The following is a 22,021-nucleotide window of genomic DNA, read 5'->3' on the forward strand; positions in this document are numbered from 1 at the left end:
ACCGTCCATGATCATATTATTTTTTTCTTGGAAAAAGAGATTCAATCCATCACACAACTCATGAGTAGGTTTAATGTTACTGTTAGTACAGTCAGGGTGGGTCATGTCTCTTACTATCCTGAAGATATCCCTGGATTTGTTAGAACTTTTGAGGATGGCTGAAGCAAAATATTCTGCTTTCGCTGTGGCTATTTCTTTTTTATATTTTATTAGAGTGAGCCTCTAACTGGCTTTATCTTTTTCCCAATAGTTCTTCCTCCACTGTTTTTCAGCCATTTTGCAGGCCAATATCAGATTCCGGAGATTTTCCATGTACCACGGGGCTGAGGGACTCCCTCTTTTCCAAATGTCTTTTAGCGGAGCAAGTTGGTCAATCTTCTTAGTTAGCTGCACGCAGAGAGATGTATAGTTTTCTGTGACTTGTTTCTCAAAATTAAACAAAGTTCCTATCTGGAATAGAGGGTCCGTTTTTGCCTTTCTCAGTATTCCTTTCCAGTACCTACCACGGAAGGTCCTTTCTTGCCCATTTACCGGCCTCATCTGACTTATAGTTTGCATGCTAAAGTTGACCAGGTGGTGGTCGTCCATCCCACCAGCAGGATTTTCCCCATGGTGATAAGGCCTTCCTCAGCGAATATCATGTCTAAGAAGTCGCCTTCTATATGCGTCGGTTCAATCACCCATTGTCTCAGGTTTAGGTTTGCACAGGACTGAGTGAGGTTATTAAATGCTGTGTCCATCCTTCCATTAGCACACAAATTGAAATCTCCCAGGACCATGAATCTGGTATGGGTAAGGGCCATGTTACTGAATACATTGATCAGTTCTTGCTGTTGTTGTGCATTGATTACCTCAGTGGCCTGTAGCAGATCATACCCGTAAGGGACTGTCCTGTCTGATCTTCAACCGAGATTCCTAGAAACTCCGCACAAGTGACTTCATCAATGTCTAGTGGGGAGATATTCAGAGTTTCTTTAAAGATAATTCCAGTCCCACCTCCCCGACCCCTAGATCTAGGTTTATGAAAGGCCCTGTATCCCACTGGGCATGCTGGATCTAGCTCAATCTCCAGCCCTTCCGTGGTCCAGGTCTCATTCATAAATAGAAAGTCTAGGTTATGGATCTCTACCAGTAGTTGTATTTCTGTGAGTGCTTAGATAGAGATCTTACATTAGGCAGACCGCAGTTTAGACCAGCATTACCCAGTGGGCCAAACACCATCCCTGCCACGTTATCTAGCGACGGCTTACTTAGCATGCCATCGTTTTGGCTGTGGTTGTTTCTGATCTGAGTGAGCGGAAGTTTGACATTGCGAGACGTGATCTGTGGGAGAGGTGACAAGCAGTTAGAACAGGAAGCTACTTGACCTTTAAGATAGCTATCGAGCAAAAATCTGGGGCAGTTCGCCTCCTCCCTCAGAGGATTAAAATTCATGAGGATAGCTCTAGGATAGCATATCCTCCCTAGAGCGAAAGAACCAGGGTGACCGGCCCTGAGCCCTGTCCGAGCGCAGATGGGCGCAGACGGGTTTGTCCTTGGTGCGCCTTTGGCGCGGCAGGCAGCCTTCTACCTTTAAGGCCGGTAACCGCGGAAGTGAAACTGCCAAGGGGAGGAGCTATGTCCCTCCACTCAATCGGTCCACTAAGACCGTGGTGGACGGGGGACAAACTAAGCCGCAAGGTGCAATGTGCAAGGTATGGATTAGTTCAGCTGTTCAGGCATGTTTAAAAATTGCCCCCAAACAAATTAGCAGGTTTATTAAAAGCGATCAGGGTCTAACCTTCCAGCGTGCATCTGCTGTCTCTGCGCGGCCGGCTGCCCTGCACCTTTGATGCCGGTAACCCCGGAAGTGACGCTGTCAAGGGGAGGTGCTATGTCCCTCCACTCAATCGGTCCGCGAAGACCGTGGTGGACCGGGAACCAACTAAGCCCTAAGGTGCAATGCGCAAGGTACGTATTAGTTCAGCCGTTCAGAAATGTTTAAAAATTGCCCCCAAACAAATTAACAGGTTTATTAAAAGCGATCAGGTTCTAACCTTCCAGCGCGCATCTGCGGAACCTCTCTACCTCTCTCTACACGCACACATATATATATATACATATGCATGTATATATATGTGTATATAATATAATATATATTATATATATATACATACATAAACATATATATATTCTGCATATCTATATAAATACAAATATAAATGCATGCATACATAGTCATATACATATATGCATACATATGCATGTTATGTACATGAAAGTTTGAAAAACAATAATAAAAGCAAAGCTAAAAAGCCACCTAATTACAAACGGAATTGCTTTAATTTAAACGAGGGCGAGACCTATTGCATTTTCAATGCTTGTATAAGACTGTTGCCATATGGTGCTGATTTATCTGAAAAAACGTTCGTCATTGTGTCACATTTACTTATTTGTGGTTAGCTCTTTTATAATTTAGCAGATATTTTATTCTTCATCAAACACACTGTTTTCAAAAGGTTTATGTTTCACTCTAAACTCACTTCTCTCATTCCCTATACTTTAGGTCTCCCTAAGACCGTGCATAGTTTTTGCTTGAGATACATTCTGTTTACTTACAGGGGGCTTATGGCTAGATGCATCAACCTTTTTAGGAAGTGCAAACGGTGCGAATCGCAAAAATCGACCGTTTGCACTTCCTAAATTGGTTTTTGGGATGCATCAAGCATTTTTGGAAAAATCGCTATTTTTAGCGAATTCCAAAAATGCGATTGCTTTTAAGGAATCGCAAACTTGCGATTCCTTAAATGCAATGCATCATTGTCAAAACATTTGCGATTTTACAAATTGCATTTGCAAATTACCACGAAGTTGAACCTCGTGGTAATTTGCAAAATTGTTTAAAAATGCACAAAAATGCATTTTTTTAACTGTTACGTTACAGACACACATGTCCTTAGGACATGTGTGTATGTAACTTACATGTAATAGTGCATTTCATGGGTGCAGGGGGGGGTTCTTTGGACCCCCTCTCCACCCTTGAAAGGCTTTGTTGAATTCCGATTTCAAATTGCGAATTCGCAATTCCCATTAATTCCTATGGGCATTTCAGCCCATAGGAATGAATTGGAATTGCGAATTCGCAATTTGAAAATCGCATTTTTTATGCGATTCGGTAAAAATTGCGATTTTTACTGAATCACAAAAAAAATGCGAAAAAAATGATGCATACCATTTTGAGATTCCTAATTTGCGATTCGGTAATTTTCGCAAATTAGGAATCGCAAAACAGTACTTTGATGCATCTGGGAGTTAGAGCCTTGCCCATTGCCTACCTCTGGCTGGTATCATCGTCTATCATTTCTTTGTTTCTCTATGTTTCTCTATGATCAGAGAGTGCAAGATTCCCTTCCTCTTTGTGCGTTTCTCCCTACACTACAGTATGGTGCCAGTATTGTTTCCCTTGACCCTCAAAATGCTCGTTTAAAATTCAGCAATTGGTTTTCTGCCATACCACCTGTAATGGGTACATTAATAGACATCCCGAATTTTGTCTGGGTTCAATAGAGGTCTTGCCTTGATATAGAGGTCTTGTCTTGATATAAATGGGGGGTGGGGGGGTGGGGGGGGGAGAGGGGGTTTTGGCTCAGCGTTTTTTAAAATATGAGGCACACAAATATTTTTTCTTGCTAAAATTAACGATTATATGAAATTGCTTTGAAATAATCAAATGAAATGTTTTACTTGATTTTCTGTCGCAGGATCATGAATACGGACTGTTCAGTCAAGAGGTGCCAGTTGTATAGGAGTTTTTCTGTTATGGTTTGATGGTAGTTCTGTCAATCTTTCATCTGCGTCTCTTTGAGAATAATAGAGAAGTAATGGAACAACTGGGCGAGTATGGGATTCTAAAGGATAGTCTTCTGAGGCTGAACTGGAGATGAGCTGTTGGTGATGCTGTGTAATCTTCATAAGCCCAGTATCCTATATGCCTGGTTCGTGACAAAATCAGTTTTATGACACTTTCTAGTACAGTCACGGAATAAACTACATTTATTTGAGTTCTTAAGTAGAAACTGGATTGCAAAGGTCTTGGGACAGGCGAGAGCTAGATTTAAGTCAATAATTTAAAGTTTGGCTTGCAATCTCCAGAGTTCCTTGAAAGGGCACGAGTCTTCTAAATAGCATATTGGAGAAATAACAGTTTTGAGGTTTCTATTATATGCATTTATGATAATTGTAATGATTTTGCAATAGAGTTTTTTCAAAATGTTACAACCTACTCTCCATTATTTTTAAGGAACCCATCGCTTTAGTAAACCACTTTAGATCTTCTAAATAGCATATTGGAGAAATAACAGTTTTGAGGTTTCTATTATATGCATTTATGATAATTGTAATGATTTTGCAATAGAGTTTTTTCAAAATGTTACAACCTACTCTCCATTATTTTTAAGGAACCCATCGCTTTAGTAAACCACTTTAGATCTTGATGTATTTCCTCTTTTGGTGAAAGGTAATTTGTCTAGTTGGATTTGAAAAGTTAGCTAATAAATTGTTCAATCGAGATAGAAAGATTATTTAGATGCGTGCAAAAAGGAACCAACATATCAGTTCCCAAATAAATCGCTACAAAAACATTTTCAGTTACTGTTTATGACAGTTTTGTGTATACAAACATTTGATTTGTCTCAATTGGAATACTACAGTAAATTACTTAGCGTTTAATCCACACAAACAGTTCTTGTGGAAAGTTGCGATTATCTTTTTTCATGAACAGAAAAACAGAGGTCAGAGCTAAGAGGGGATGCATCAAATCCATTAAATATGAGATCAGAATATGTGCTGAATGAGGGACACTTATCTGGTAGAAAGATAGTCACCTTCAATGAAAGCTAATCACCACACAAGCCTGTTAAGACAGCTCTCCGCCACATGCTTAAACACCAAGGCCAGAAGAACACTTTATATGGGCAGAAAGCGATGAATATGTCGGTAAGAAACATCAAATCTACCGACATATGCTTGCCAGTACTTTGAAGGTGGCCCTTTAGAAAAAAAGAGGAGCTTTATAATAATAATAATAATAAAATTGCTGTTTTGTGAGGCACTTTTATTGCTAGGTATACGGTTTCATAGTGCTGCAAAAACAATACTGCAGTACAATGATATGAATGTATCTACCTCAGAAAAATGAAAGGCTATTTCAGTAAAGCCAGGCTTCAAAAACGTGACCAGCAGTTTACAAAAAAACTCACAGCAACAAGTAATTACCTTATTGCGTTTACAGCTGGATATTTTACCGGCTTTGGTAATCAAACCGGAAAGGAAGTAATATGAAGTAATATGTAGTAACATAACACTTATTCTCCAAGTGTATACTTAATAAGTAGTGAACTAGCAAAAACAAAGCAAAACCTATGCTCACCTTTTAATGGAGCGTCATAAAACAGGTCACCTGCCTTGGTGATGTCAAAGGCCTGAAAGAGAAACAAAAGACATGTCAGAAGCCAACACTTAATCACTTTTTAATGAAACCACTAGAAACAACTATTCACTATGATGTCAATCAATCAATCAGGGGTTTGTTAAAGCGCAACTACTCACCCGTAAGGGTCTCAAGGCGCTGGGGGGGGGGGGTGCAGGTTCCATTCCATCAAGGAGGGGGTCTGTCGAAGAGCCAGGTTTTGAGGTTTCTTGCGAAGATGGGGAGCGATGTTGCCTGTCTGAGGTGGAGCGGAAGGGCGTTCCATGCTTTGGCCGCGAGGAAGGAGAAGGAGCGGCCTACCGATCTGGTCTTTCTAGTGCGGGGGACCACTGCGTAGGAAAGCTGGGCTGATCGTAGGGTCCTTCGGGGTACGTGGAATTTGAGTCAGCTGTTCAGGTATGCTGGTCCAGTGCCGTGGAGGGCCTTTGGCAGGTTGAGGACCAGTCTTGCGGCGGCGTTCTGGATGTTCTGTAGCTTGCGGATGAGGTTTTTGTTTATTCCGGCGTAGAGTGCGTTGGCGTAGTCGAGTCTGCTGGTGACCAGGGCGTGAGTGACTGTCTTTCGGTGTTCGAGGGGGGATCCATTTGAAGGTCTTACGAAGGAGGCGGAGGGTGTGGAAGCAGGAAGATGAGACAGAGTTGATCTGGCGGTCCATTTTGAGCTCGGAGTCCAGGATGATTCCCAGGTTGCGTGCATGGTCTGTGGGGGTTGACGGGTTTCCGAGGGCGGTGGGCCACCAGGTGTCGCTCCAGGCATCAGGGTTTGAGCCCATGATGAGTACTTCTGTTTTGTTGGTGTTTAGTTCTAGGCAGCTGTTTTTCATCCATTTGGCGATGGCTTCCATGCCTTCTCGAAAGTTGCGTCTGGCGGTGTTGGGCTCGTTGGATAGGGAGAGGATGAGCTGGGTGTCGTCTGCATATGACACTATGTTGAGTCCGTAGGTTCTGACGATGGGTGCAAGTGGAGCCATGTAGACGTTGAAGAGCGTCGGGCTGATGGAGGAGCCCTGGGGGACTCCGCAGGTGGTAGGTGTGGGGTCCGAGAGGAAAGGGGGGATGTCACTAAATCACTAAGTAGACATGAACATCTAAGGGAGAAAGCAATTCAGAAAACATTTTTTTTATCTGACCCAAGGATTTGTTATTTCTGCAGACTGTCTAAACATTGTTAACAGGGTTTTTTCTCCTGTGACAATTGTATGTATTCCAGGATCATATAAAGTACCCAGAATTCCTTGCATTTTATCATTACTGCCAATGTACACAGTAAACCAAGAATCTCCCCATTGCCCTGTCTACTCTTGGCACATAAACTATTCATGGCCTCATGGTTTGCTCTTGCTTCTCCAAAAGTAGACCCCAAATACTCCTTAAATTGTCCATGGAAAATCAAAGTGATCTCTACATGCCTGCTCACTGAGCACCTATACAAATGATGTTCAAGAATACTGAAAGGGAAAAACCTGCCAAAGCAACAAAATTCATCAAAAATCCTGAACTCATGCACAGTTGTATATTCCAAACTTTTTACTTATGGCCTCCATTCTTTTATTACTTAACTCTCTGTCAAAATGGATACGGGGCATGTCATATACAAGCAGTGGCAAAGAAGTCACTAGTCACTTGTGTTTATGCCTATATTCAAACTGTTTCCTTTCGTGCATGGATCACTTTCCACAAATAAAAGCAACAGATATAGAAGAGTGATAGTAGTTTGTACCTATAGAGGTAATTTAAAAATGATCTTAAACTTGGCTTTGCCAAACTGAGTATTCAGTCGAAAGTCTATGGAGATGCCATGATGGCAGCTTTGCACATCACACTTATATGACGTGTCATGTGGCAGAGTCAGGGCAGGTAGATATTTGTGCCATTCTTACATGTACACAATCCTTACCTAACGTGGCCTCTTTGCCATATCGACTTTTGACACACATTTGCATTTGTGACACTTGGACTAGATTCTTGGAAGCACTGACCTTGCAGATACGGAACACTGTGAGAAAACTATCTCACTGCTTTGGCATTAAGTACAATGCCCTCAAGTGTGTGATAAAAATGTGTTTATTATTACATCCATATGGTGAAGCAGCTATCTGTAGAACAGAAACAATGGTAGCCTGATCACAATCTCGGCCAAGTCAAGGATGCCGTTTTCTATATATAGCCTTTTTGTTTCCTCACATAATCAGAGGAGACACTTCTACTGACTTCGCTGGGTCCCTGCACACTGAAGCTTTCACCTAATAGATGAAGGACATCTCGTTGCAGGGTGTCCAGCTTGTGACCAAGAAGGGGAAGTACACCATTACCCACCAGGTAGAAGTGGTGAGGTCATCCAGATGGGGATTTTCTTGGCAGAACATACTTTCACACCCTAGACACGTAGGTTACGGTTAGCATCGTAGGAGTATGCTCAATAGTTATAATCTTTTATATGTATGCATATATAAGCTGTTTCATCAAGACAGCAGAACTCTTTGTTTTGTTCACTTTGTTGAAACTCATAACTTTTGTCTGATTCGGTCTATTAATCATAGCAACTCATATTTTGTAATGCAAGAATCTCTACAGTTCAATAAATATTAAAAACACCCCCTTCGTGTATTCTTTGTATATTTCTCGGAGTGAAAGAAATCACAAGTGACTAAGCGAAAAGTTTCAAGTCCATCACCACGGTTCCTTAGCGTACATAGTTGTCATGTGCAGTGGTTGCCAGAACTGTTCGCACCCTGTTCCGGTTTAGGGGGGCTACCTGTGGCACTGTGAGCTAGCTGTTCCAAGGACCAACATTTCCTACAAGGGTATAAAGAACAAGTCTGGCACCACCTTAAGTTCATGCTGCCTGCAAATGCACATTTCCTACCGAGTAGTGAAATGTATACGACATGGCACCACCAACGTTGGGTGGTTTTGTATTTTGTATGGATCAACTGAGTAGTTCAATCGTTCTTCCTGAGAGATGGTGGTGGGGACTATCCACCTAGGCTGAGTAGGTATATATTATGAACTGGCCATTGGTGAATTCAAGCTTGAAAGGATAGTGTTCCCTCTGTGTTAGCCGAACTCTGTAATACATTTCTTACAAAACAGGGCACAGAATATTTCCATGAATTGCAGACATGCAGTTTCTCCAAAATACTTCAACATGGCCTCACACTAGGCGGTGGGGAAGTTACCCTCGTGATAGAGGCACATAAAGCATTTAGGGTGTAGGTATTTTACTCATGGGTTAAATTCCCAGCTGTAGATGATGCTACACTGCTAGTTCACAAATATGAATGAGGCGAAATACCAAACGAATACACTCCATATGAGGAGGTAGAAATTCCTCTAACTTACCAAGAACATACCAATTGGTTAAAAGGTGCCCTTCCCCATAGTATACACAACATGAGAATTCGCTCGCTCAGCAATGAGGGGGCGACATGGCTATTCCTATCAAGTTACACACTACATTCAAATGCTGTTCATCTGACCGCAGGCCAGAAACGGGTATTAAAGTATAATGTAGTAACATTATACAGAAGACCTACACAATTTTTAATGCGAACATTAACACCTGCTCCTGCGTGGACTAATCAAGTTGTAGCACCACAGTTAGTTACATCAGGCATTAGCTCTCAAACATTAAATGCTGTAATGGTAAAAATACCCACTAATAGGGAAGAAATTGCATTTTGACCTAGACAAAAAATAAACCAGCTTGAAGCAGTATTTCCCCAAATGAGCCTAGGATATTAACAATTTGCTTGCCAATGGGGATGACATGACTCCCCCGGTAGAAGATTGTGACAATTGGGGTACAGTCTTTGCTACAGGATATACCAGAACACATAGTGCCCCTTCTCTGGCGGTTTTACCCGAGGTCTTCAAACAAGTACAGAATGAGCACAGGCAGCACTGGCCCTAGACTTAGGGAGGAAACTGATGGGCAATTTTGCGAAAGTACCCACCATAATGTTGAGTAACATAAAAGGGGAGCAGCCACGTTGCCATAATGCCAACACCTAAGGGAATTGCCTCCTGCACAACAGGAGAGCCAATTGCCTAAAATTATTAACAAAGCCTATGCTACGCTGGGTCAAGATAATTTGGGAGCCAGACAAGGGAAACCACAGGTAAAGAGTAATTCTAAAATGGATAACTAAGCAAGCACCTGACTCTTCCACAAAGAAGAAGTGGGACAACAAGAAAACTCGAAAAAAACTCAATCTTGGGGGGGGGGGGGGGGGGGGGGGGGTCACCTACACAAGAATCTACCCAAAAATATTACAACTTACGTAACCGTGAAAATGTTAAACCAGCTGACAGGTATCAGGATACTGATACACGTTCCTCTTGTTCCTTTCAGGATACATCCGCCAGAAGCTCGGAGAGAGGAGAATGGTCAGAGCAGAGATGGGAAGGGCACTTGAAACAAAGAAAGGACTCACAACACACCTAATTACATCATTAAACAGGTAGATAAACCCAAAATATCAGAACCTCAATTTAAAAAGAAGAAGGTAGCCACACTAAAAGTCAGGCATGGCCCGGATTTTGAGGACTTGGCTTCTGAACAGGGAGTGGGCATTGACAATGCTGGACAGCACAGCAGAAGTCACAACAGTTCGCCAGAACCTGACAGATTGTCTGGTGGGAGTAGCACTGAGTGAGTATGCTATGGTGGAAACATCTGGTACTAGGGTAAGCGTCCTAAATCAGTTATAGGGAGTAATGATACGGTTGGAAGAGGATGTTATCAAATTAATTAATGTCATCTTTTGGGCGGAATTAATTCAGGGTATGACATTTTGCTGGCCGAGAAAGACCGATCACCTGACTTCGTAATGGATTGCTCAAAAAGAGAAACTGTAATTTTACTGTCTTTCTCCGACCACTTTCCAGGATCAATTAAACATTCATATACCAGGGAGTGGGCTTTAGCGCTAGCTCCTGCATTATACCGCAACCATGTGGGGTGGGATGATGGTTCACCTTATCATGGCATACCATTGAGGATAGCCCCACAACCATACAATAACCTATAAATAAATGAAGCAAAACGAGTTAGTGAAACCCTAAGACAACTTGAATAACAAAGTGTGAGTGAAAGTTGAAAAAAAATAAAAAAATAAGTTGCACCTCTTCAATGAAAAATCCTCTGTTTCCGATATGTAACCAGATCAATCGTACCGTTTAGTATTAGATTACAGGTATTTGAACACAGCTACTTGCACATTCGCAGTACAAAATGCACACAGTGCCGCACTAATGAATAACATTGGGTGGAAAAAACACGAACACTTGATATCTCGAATGGATTCTTCTGCCAACATATAGTGTCTGGAAGCAAATATTTGACCGCATTCCCGGCACTATGCTCTAAAAACAATTCTGCTGTTTACCCCAGGGGTATTAGAACAGCCTGAGCTGTTTCCAGCCAGAATCACAGAATTACTTGAGACTTTTGATGATCAGACATTGTCAGATGTCAATGATATATACTTAACAGACGATGACCTGATGGAGCACTTGACCAGAAATGACCACATCATTTTGGCTTTGCTCACAAGGGCAATAAAGTCCATAAAAAAAAATGCTCACCTCAGTGTCTTATCTTTGGGATAGGAGCTGGCAAGAGACTGGTGAACGATTTTTTTTTTTTTTTTTTAGAAAGACATGTGTCGCTCCAACAAAAAAATTGCAATCCAAATTAGGACTTCTAAATTTCAGCAGAACGTTTCGGATTACGCAGAACGGATAAAACCATTCTACAACCTTACACATTGGACGCAAGACCACACGGAAATTCTACTTTCCGTACAAGCAGATATGATAGCCTTCAGCAGATACTTACACACACGTGTAAATACTACAAACCTGATGGTGCGTGTAATCCCGGGTACATCAGGGTATACAAATGTCACGTTCAATGAAGGTGACCGTACCGACTGAATATAAATCGCATCTCTATACAAATGCTAAAATGCGCTTTGCACCAACAGAAAAAATACTGACAGCGGTCCAGATGGCTCTAGTGAGAGAGAGATTACCCTGGCACAAGGAAAACAAATTATTGTCATGACCACGGTAACGACTTTAGAGGCGATTACAAGAGCTAGCGTTCCGAACGCAAAAGCTGATGGATCCAAGATGGATACAATGGGCAAACTCCCTCACTTCAACAGATATAGACTACAGATTTGACTCTACATTGCAAGCACAAGCATTTCTCTAGTACGAGCAAGAATATCCTCTACCTAATGAAATTATGCCTCTAGATCACCATGACTACATCATTTACACTGATGGTTCTGCACACCTGCCATAGGGTCAAAACAGCAATATTCAGCTGCATGTGCAGTCATAAAAGGCCGTATGCATGAAAGAACCTTCCATCCTGAAAAAACCTACATGCAGTCACTAGGTGATTGCATGGCACAGCTGGCAGACTTTAAGGCTCTAATACTAGCGCTACAGAATACAGATGCTGGAATCTCCACACTCACTGTGTGTGATTCTTATTACTGCGTACAGTCATATGATGAGTATCTTCATTATTGGAGTCATAATGGATTCAGGCATTCAAAAGGCTGCATAGTGAAGCACAAGTTGCTTTGGGAATACGTGGAAAAGCTGAAAGAATGCTTGCCACGAGCTTATGTCATTCATACATTGAGTAATAAATGTGTTGGCGTGCGCGTTGCAGGGAATTCATTGGCCGTTGAGGCCGCAAAGTTGAATTTTCGCACTGCCACAGTTGCTGTGATAACTCAGTCAAGTGCGAGAACATACAGACATCAGGTGGCCATCAATGCTGCATGCAATGACACAAACCAAAATCTTTTTCGCTTAAGTACTCCTACAAAGTAGATGAGCGTAACATTCCATACGTTCAGATTCCAGGTGTGGGGGATAGAGTAACACCAAACAGTGATCACAAACTAGGACTAATACGGGCTGTGCATGAGGGTCTGGCTTCGGCACATGTGAGGGTGGCTGCTACAGTTTCCCTATGCTAGTTTGTTCTGGTATCCAAGTCAGCGTACTGTTGGATCCAGAGTGCAGTCCGTGTTTTGTGGAGTACCGAGGTGGAGCGAGAGAGGCAGAAGCAGAAGCAGTTGCTGTAGCGGACCGCGGGCTGTGGGTCGTGGTGTGTTGTGTGCTGGCCGACCTTCCCGTCGAGTCACCTCCGCCTCCACCTCCGCCGCCTGCCTACCGTTTTCCCTGCGGTACCGGCCACGCAGCAGCTGGCGAGCGGGGTCCGAGCAGGGGGCTGAGAACGCCACTGCCACTGCCACTGTCGACTCCAGTCCTCTAGTCCTGCCGGGCTCCGGGATTTCAGCCCCGTCCTCCACACCGGCCAAGCCGCAGCAGCGTCAGTGGAGGTAGGGGGGACGGACCAGAGCGGGACGAAGTCTAAGAGGCTACCTACTCCACGCCGCAAAATACCTGAACCGCCCGCCCGCCCTTGACTGAAGCTGCTCCAGTGGCCCCCCGTGGCCTTAGATTGGGGCCGTAAGGCTGTTGGAGGGCTCCAGCACCGCTCTCCAGCTTACCGGCGTGGGCAAAGGCTTTTGGCAGTGTGCAGCACCTGAGTCAAGTAAGCTGAGGAGCGACGACGGTGGTGCAGCAGCAATCAAGCATGAGTGAGTAAGCGTCTTCCCCTGCTCCCAACCCCTCGCCCCGCTCCTGCCCCTGCACCGGTCCTCATCCGGTCTTTACTTCAGGTCGGAACTGGCACCGTGGTTGTATGCAGCCGTTTGTACCCCGCCCCTGAGAGCAGGGGGGTGAAGGTCATTCCCAGGAGGCAGCGGGGAGAGCAAGCCGCGAGCCGCAATATTGGCATTGAGCACCGGGTTCATCTGGACCGCCGCAAACACACTAGAAGCTACACCCGCAACCATACCTACAACCATACCCAGGACTGGAGGTCTAGAGGAAGGGGGAGCAGGTCCACAGGGCTAATCTCCTCTTTTAGAACCGAAAGCTCACAACAATCTTTTCTCATTTATCACACTGAGACCAGAGGCAGAGCTTGGGCACAGGGGGAGAGGCCCGCCCCTCACGAGTCCACTCCGCAATCTTGTTAGCTACTGAAATATTAAATCGTACTAAGGCCAAACTAAAAGGGAGCGCAATGAGATCTGGCTTGATCAGGCAACAACCTAAACCTAACTCTACTCTGAGATCGCGGAAAAGAAAACTGGGAAAACTTGAGCCAACACTCCCAACAAATCCGAATAATCCCAAGAAACCCGGTTCAAGTACAAACGACCAAGAAAATACAAACACAAATAATATAGAGGTCTCACCCCTTACAGTAATGGAAACAACTAAGTTGCCCCCAACTCAACCGCTAAACATTAACGGTCAAGTCAAGGTCCCAGCTGCTTCACCTTCCCTAATTACTGCCCTCCAGCTACCACAACAACATCAACCACAAAGACAGGCAGAGTTCGGACTATCTCAAGTACCTCAAATGAAAAAATCTTTATCAACGGATCCAGTTAATCTTGTAACGATCGACGGCACCCTGGCGAAGAAAAGAATATGTTCACATCAACCTAAGATTTACACATAGTTCGCCTTTCTTAAAGACCCTGGAACAGCTATATTCTCTATGACTGGGAACATCAGAGGTCTTCAATCTCCACTTTTAAAAGACGAGCTCGACTCCAGTCGCATGAACAGCAGCCAAATAGGCTTACCCACCCCAGTGGAAATTCTGCGTCAACCCACTCATGAGATAGCGACTGTCCTCCCCACAACAACTTCGCCGAAAACAAGAAGAGCAGCTGCATCCATCCCTCAGGAAGACCACAAATCAACCCCCTCCAACACGTGGGGACTGACGTCCGCAAGTCAAACCTCCGAAAAAGACTGGAGTATACCAACTGAGGCCAGGTTTCCAAACACAGCGGCTGACTCACATCCAGTACAGCAGAGTGAGACCCACCCTAGCAAGACCAGCCCCCATCACCTCGGTAAACAAGACGCTACAATGGAAATCAAGGCTTTGATACATAAAGAGGATGAAAGGGAAATTCTACCATCGCCCCAACCAGTTAGCAGTTCTCCAAACCCAACAAAAGAAATCAGAGCCATTCGAGTAAAACCACCATTAGAAATTGAAGAGCAACAATGCGGTACCAAACTACCGCCAACGCTAATCACCTCCCCGGCTCCATCCAAGTCACTCCAGTTAATCCTCAGTAGCACCACCAAACAAATAACGGCGATCAATAAGCCTACAGTGCAAGGGGCCACCCAGGGCGGTACCTTATTATTGAACAATGATTCCCTGCCCACAAAAAACTTCCCAGACAATGACAATGACATGTCTTCTATAGCTGCACAGTAGTGGGAAGAACTAGTGCCTACCTATAACCGTCACCCATCTGAATGGAAGCCCACTGCCGATGCTTTGCCAAGATCCGAGAGAAGCCACAGCCCAGGAAAAACAGTTCCCGAATCAATTTGGGCGACAATCTTAAACACACTGCAACTCTCAGCTACAGCCCTGGAATTCCAATCCCAAAAAATGGACATACAGCTTTGTGTTTTACAGACAATGGCTGACTCAATCTCAGGAATTGACTTGAAAATCTCAGAACTAAATGGCCTCATAAGGAGGGGTGAAGATGCCGTCCTTGCGGCCCAACCAACTTTATCACAACCACTATCTTGTGATCAAATTTTAGATAAACTATCATCTCTACCAACGATGTTGGGGGCACTAATAAGTGACCTAAAATCAGCAGTTCTACCAACCCAAACATCACAAACCTCCGACTCACCCTCAGATGTCCCAATAACACCAACGGCCCTATTTGAACATCCAATCGAGCGGAGGTCAAACATCATTACATCTTCAACCGAAATATTACCAACCAGACTGCTGGTAACTGAGCAAACCATCATGACTGCCACCACAGTCACACCTTTTTCAACAATCGCCCAGGAATCTTCTAAGTCTCGTAGAAAGAACAAAAGGAAAGGAAGGAATCGGGCTCAAAAAAGCTCAAATAAGATGATGGTAATACATTCTAACCCCTCCCCTTTAGTAGCGACTGTCACAGGGTCTCCGACAGCCAATGAAGCACAACCCCCTCAGTATAAGGCTTCCGAAACTGCATCACCAGTATCCCCATTGGCACACTCAAAAGTAACAAGTATGGTTACTAAGAAACCTGCACAAAAAAAAACTCAAGCAGAAAACCTTACAATTCACAAAAACTCAAGTGGCACAAAACTCTATTAAACCGGAACCAACACCACCTGAACCCGTCCCAATACGAGGAAGAGTGGATACCGCTGTGGCTAACAATACTGAGTCCTCCCTACATTCGACACCTACACCGGTTAGTACCAACGGGAATCCGCACATAGCCAATAAACAACGCGAGCAATCAAACGCTTCAGTCATACCAGACCCAAGCAACCTTTTTCAACCAATCCAACAGGGTGTCAAGAGACCACCGTCGGACCCAACCAAACCACAGTTTGTGCACAGTCCAACACCGCACATAGCCAATAATCAACGCGAGCAATCAAACGTTTCAGTCATACCAGACCCAAGCAACCTTTCTCAACCAATCCAACAGGGTGTCAAGAGACCACCGTTGGACCCAACCAAACTACAGTTTGTGAACAGTCCAACACCAATCCTGTTCATCCCGGAATATACATCCCGCGGCAGGAGTGACATACTGAATAGGGGAAACATAATAAGGCTAATGCAATCAATACCAAATCTATCAAACATCAGTTCATCTGATCTTTTGGCAATAGAATTCCAGTCAAACACCGAACCTCATTGTCCAGAAATCACAAAAGCAACTTGGCTCTCACTTGAGACAGCACTTAAAATCATGGAAGAAATAGCGACGTTTCAGATATGGGGGAAACAGCTGAGACTTGAAGAAAGACCTCGCTATCCTACTCCTTTTCTTCCTTTAGACAGACCACCAGCACAAAAAAGCACTACCGCAATATTAAAAGGAGCGAGAAGCAGCTCGCCTGGGCCGTGCCCCCGAGACCTAGAAAATCCCAATTCTGAACAAAACCAAAAGTTTAGCAGCTGTTCACCACGTAAAACTGGTCACAATTCGAACTTAATTCAACGCACATTCACAAATTCCACTATCAACAACTGACAGAAAGGGAAAGAGCTCACCAACCCATCAGAGGGAAATATGGACATTAGAATTTGCTCTTGGAACATCAACGGTTTGGCGTCCAAAAGAAATGACCCCGAGTTTCTAGAACATCTGACTACATTTGACCTTATCCGGCTCCAAGAGACTTGGGAAGAAAAAGCATTCGAGCTCCAAGGGTTCACGTCCTGCTGTATTCCAGCGAATAAAAACTCAACCTTTGGCCGAAGATCAGGCGGTCTGATGCTTTTTGCATCAATATCGACAATAGGCGAAATCGAGGCAATGGATCTTCATATCCCTCCCCTAAGTGTCATTCAGGTGGTAAAGATCCCACTGTGGCTAAAGAAGCAGCCCCAAGCTGTAACCATAATTAATACATACATCCATCCCAAAGACAAACAAAAAGGTGCGAAAGACCTAGCCAAACTGATGAAAAAAACAATGGAGGAAAGCGTGTCTGACTCATTCATCTTGACAGGGGACTTCAATATGCTTCTAATTAATAAAGAGCAACCTAGCGACCTTACCCGGGACCTGAACGTTGCATGGGCCGTGCCGACACAAGGCCATACAAAAAAACAAGAATTCAACGAAGCATTCAAAACTCTTACTTCGACATTTGGAACAACTCAACTTAAGGGCCCTGAATGGCCGCTACCCTGGTGATGATCCACCAGTTGCCACCTTTCATGGGAATAATCAATCCTCCCCTCTCGACTACATGTTCACATCTCTAAACATGCTTTGTCGGGTAAAGTCCTTTAGAATAGGTACGACCGACCTCAGTGATCATTTGCCACAAGAGGCCACAATAAATACCACTTCCCATCTGGGACTCGAAACATTCACAGGCCTCGACACAGACATTGCCCCAAATTTAAGGCGGCTTCGCTGTACCGCCGAGAACATCGATTCAATTAGCTCCATGGCGAAAAACCTCTTCTCCCAAGCCACCAGCTATGCATCCAAGGGATCGGACGTCTGGGACATTTTCATCAAAACCATTAGGGAGCAAATGGTAAAAAAGGTTCCCACCAAGTTACATCATCAACAGTTGCCCCTTTGTGGGACTCACTCATGTCCAGAAATGAAACTACAAAAAAGATTAGTAAATCAATTACTGAGACAGTTGCGAAAGGACCCTACAAATCATAGCTTGCAAACTGCCCTACGAGAAGCTAAAACAAAATTGAAACGGACAAAATGGGGCAACCAGCAGCGAAGGAACGAAGATCTATGGGTGAAACTAGTGCACGAGGGGAAGCAGAAGAACAGCTCCAGATTCTGGCAAAAGGTTAAAAGAATACAGAATCCTGACCTCCCTGGTCAGAACTCGCACATAACTGAAGAATTATGGTCGAAATACCTACTGGCGCACTTCAACAACGATGGGACCATAGACAAAGCTACTACAAATAAACCTTCCTTAACAACCACAAAGCATAACAAAAAAGCAAACCTCAACCATTACACCCCCACAAACCCACTTGAAATGAGGGAATACACTGCCATGAATACACCAAAAACTGATAAACCAAAAATGGATAAAAACTTAACAAAAGCACTTGAGTCAGGGCCCAAGCCAATTCGCCCATCAGACATCCAACGACAAATATCAAGGGGGCGACCAACCGGAGCTCCTGGGCCGAACGGCTTACCACCTATGCTCTACAAATCAGATGCCGAATTTTGGAGCGTATCTTTAGCACCAGTGTTTAACAGTATCAGACTCACACAGAACCTTCCTGAGTCCTGGCACAGTTCAATCATCAGCCCGATACACAAACAAGGTAGCAAGAGGCTTCCAAACAACTACCGCCTTATTGCTCTCATAGACGTGGAGGCAAAATACTTTGCTGGCCTTATCTTGGAGGAGTTAACATCATGGGCAACTGAGAATTCCATCATGCCAATCAACCAAACGGGTTTCTGTAAAGGCCAAGGGACCACAACCAATCTAATGGCGCTATCACTGCTGATGGAAGCAGCAAAAGAAACTAAGTCATCTCTATTCTTTTCATTTATTGATAATACCGCTGCATTCGACCACGTGGACCGAAACAAACTTTGGATGAAACTGGACAAACTGGGAATACCTAAACACCTATTAGACGTCCTAATACTGCTCCACTCAAACACCTGGATCAAAATCAAACTTGGGGCTGGAACACACCTTTCAAAACCCATAACGACAACAAAAGGATTGAAACAGGGATGTCTACTTGCACTGATCCTATTCAATCTTTTTTTAGCCGATCTACCTGGGCAACTAGACAAATGCTCCAACCATGCACCGAAACTAGGGAAAATCATCCTCTCAAACCTGTTATATGCGGATGACCTGTTGTTGATAAGTCGGACTCCAATGGGCCTCCAACATCTTTTGAACATAACCAATGCCTTTTCAGTAAAAAATGCACTACAAATAAACCTCAATAAATCAAAGGTGATGGCTGTGAATTATAAGAAAAAAAAGAACCCTTGCTGGTACTTGAATGGCGAAAAGCTTGACCAGGTCATCACATATAAGTACCTGGGAGTAATCCTGGACTCAAATAACACCTCGAGGGCGCAGCTTAAATCTTTGCGAGGGAAGGCTACAATGACTTATCTGGCTCTAAAATCATTGAAGGGCAAACTACCCGACCTGACACTTAAACCTCTTCTCGAACTATTGAGTGCCAAATTAAAACCGACTCACTTACGGGAGTGAATCACACCACGGTAAGGATGCGGCATTACTGGACACACTCATTGCCAATTCAAACAGGGCTATTTTCAATCTTCCCAAATACGTTTCCCCGGCTCAGATTCGATTAGAATTCGGTATCCTGAAACAAACTCTAGAGAGGCGGAGCGTATATGCAACAAATTGGCATAAAATTCGCAATGCAGATGCTGGATCTTTATGTGCAAACCTATGGGAAGAACTACTTCGGCACCGCAACTTCGCGCCGAGAGCCTACTTATATGAATCGCTCAAAGTTCTAGGCCTGATTGATACCTGGGAAACATCAATCGATCTCTTGTCCTTTAAAAAAGTAGCTAAAAAAATCAGCTAGCATCCTCTCAGCGATAGAAGACAAGAAAGACCTAGCAAACAGAGCACATGGATGGCTAACGGTGGGTGCCTATGAAAAACTGCGGCCGCAAGCGTACTTCAGTATCGGCATGAAAATAAATGTTAAAGAAAAATTCCTAAAATTACGACTTGGGGTAATTCCCATACTTCCACATCTTCCACCTTGGGAGAGAAATAATCCTTCACAACAGTGTCGCCTGTGCAAAACCGGCAAGGAGGACATAATTCATGTGATTTGCATCTGCCCTAGCATAAAGGACCTGAGGTTCAATCTCTTACGTCCTTTTTTTAACCTTCATGCCGTTCAAACCTGCAGACAGGCAGCCATACTGTGCTTTTCTACTAGCGACACTAAATTGAACTGCCAAGTTGTGAAGTTCTTTGATCTAATAAGAAAGAGACTTAACCATGCTAGATGAACTTTTTTTAAATTCTATGTTGGTAACCTTAAAACTGTTAATAACACTGTAAATGTATGCATCCTATTTTTTTGTTGTGTTTAAGTAACATAACTATGGACATCTTTCAATTTTGTAAAGATTTTAATTAATCATATACAAATAAACATTTACTTACTTACTTACTTACTATTGCAGCAGATTAAACGTTCCACAGTAGTACGCCCATCTCAGACACCTCTTGATTTCAAACAAGTCTTTGGCTTGTGTATACTTGGACCACTGTGGCCCCCTATCATCGGATGGGGCTTCCAAGTACCTCTTGGTGGCAGAGGATTCCGGCTCTCGATTCCTGGAGTATGGCCATAGTGATCAGCTGACGCCCAAACTGTTATAAAGAATCTGCAAGTCTTTATCAGGACCTACACAGATGGCACATTACATTTTGACCAGGGTTCTGCGTTTAGCTCCCGGGCTTACAAAGAGGCCATGGAAAGTTTAGGTGTGATCCTGTGTTTCTCATCTCCATACGATTTCGCTGGAAACACAGTAGTGGAGAGGAAAAACCAAAGCAGTCTTCAACAGCAAGGGTGTTAGGCTCTAGTCGCAGCTGGGTCCATCATCAATATGGGGCCCGAGGGCTTTGAATAAGATGTCAAGAAAGTCCCTGGGTGGTTGTACTTCTAATGAGATCCCGTTTGGGGTTAAGATGTATGTTCCCAGACCTCGATAGTATCTCCGCCGCCACTGTGCTGGCACTATTTGACATCAATGAACGTTTGGCTGTTTTACAGGAATTTAATGATTTCCGCTACGAACAAAGCAACGTCCAAGTAAAACGCACCGCCACTAGAGAATTGAAGTTCCGTCTGGCAAGAACCGGCTGGATCCCAAAGTTCGGGGATCTGATCAGAGAAAGGATAGCGGACAAAAAAAAATAAAAAATAAATAAAGAGTTTGGGTCAGCCTACAGAGCGCCTGTTCCTGTCCTGGCTGTTGAAGGTACACAAACTGTACTTCGTTTTCCCCTTGCCTGACGGAGAGACAAAATGTTTATCTCTATTGATCTGATCAAACCACACTATGTGGCCGATTCTCAACAGTAGGCCACATGGAATCCTGGGTAGCTACCAATCTCCTCTTGCTGTCGTTCAGGAAGTTCAAATAGAGGCTTAAATTATGTATAAAGTCTGATCTCTTCAAAGTGAGATAACGTACAACAATGAATTATGCCTTCTACCCATTTCAAAAACTAAGACTACTGTGCAGTCTACAAGTAGAGAAACACAGATTTCAATTCGTAATCCAGAAATGAACAACATTTACGCCAACGGATGTCAGAACGAGTCTTCTTCTAATTCGAACCAGCCTGTAGAGCTGCCCAAGATGGACAGGATGGCATCAGGATACTTCATTTGACTTAGATGACTTCTCCGACGACGCATCGGAGGTTACACTGCCCGCACCCAACCTGTTGCTTGCACTAAAGGTGCAGGTCTTCTATCGTTGTCTTTAAAGAACATACTTTGTTTCTCCATGGTTACACCTTTGGATTACAATGGCATTGATTTTCCTAATACTTTTGGTTTTGTGACTCTTCTCCTTCTGCTTTTGAATGGACACTTTGTCCCAGAATTGTCTTTAGTACACTACACTACATGAGAGTCATCAAATACGACTCCTAAATATAAGAAGACATTTGTCTTAGGAATTGATGTGGTTCCTACCTTAAAAGTGTAATGCTTAGCTGTGCGAGATCCCACCTGCATTACGTACAATTTGCTGTGATTAACCAATAGGTCTAGGTCCTCCAGAAAATGTACAAAGGAGTTCAACAAAAGTTGTAGGCCCCTAGCTGTCCTCGCCATGAGGACAACATCGTCTGCAGACAAGAGAACCGGCAAGCTATGCTAACCAACCTGGGGACA

The 22,021-nt window shown here is 43.7% G+C and overlaps 1 protein-coding gene across 2 annotated transcripts in view; it reads right to left on the reverse strand.

Moving 5' to 3' along the window:
- ZDBF2 (zinc finger DBF-type containing 2) overlaps nucleotides 1-22,021 on the reverse strand; it is a 166,243-nt gene that overhangs the window by 63,401 nt on the left and 80,821 nt on the right. For both annotated transcript variants that reach the window (XM_086955320.1, XM_086955322.1), the window contains exon 3: nucleotides 5,408-5,459. In XM_086955320.1, the coding sequence (XP_086811446.1) occupies nucleotides 5,408-5,459 (52 nt within the window). The remainder of the gene's footprint in view (nucleotides 1-5,407; nucleotides 5,460-22,021) is intronic.

The sequence above is a fragment of the Lissotriton vulgaris genome, chromosome 2_1, assembly GCF_964263255.1.
Source record: "Lissotriton vulgaris chromosome 2_1, aLisVul1.2, whole genome shotgun sequence".
Taxonomy (NCBI): Eukaryota; Metazoa; Chordata; class Amphibia; order Caudata; family Salamandridae; genus Lissotriton; species Lissotriton vulgaris.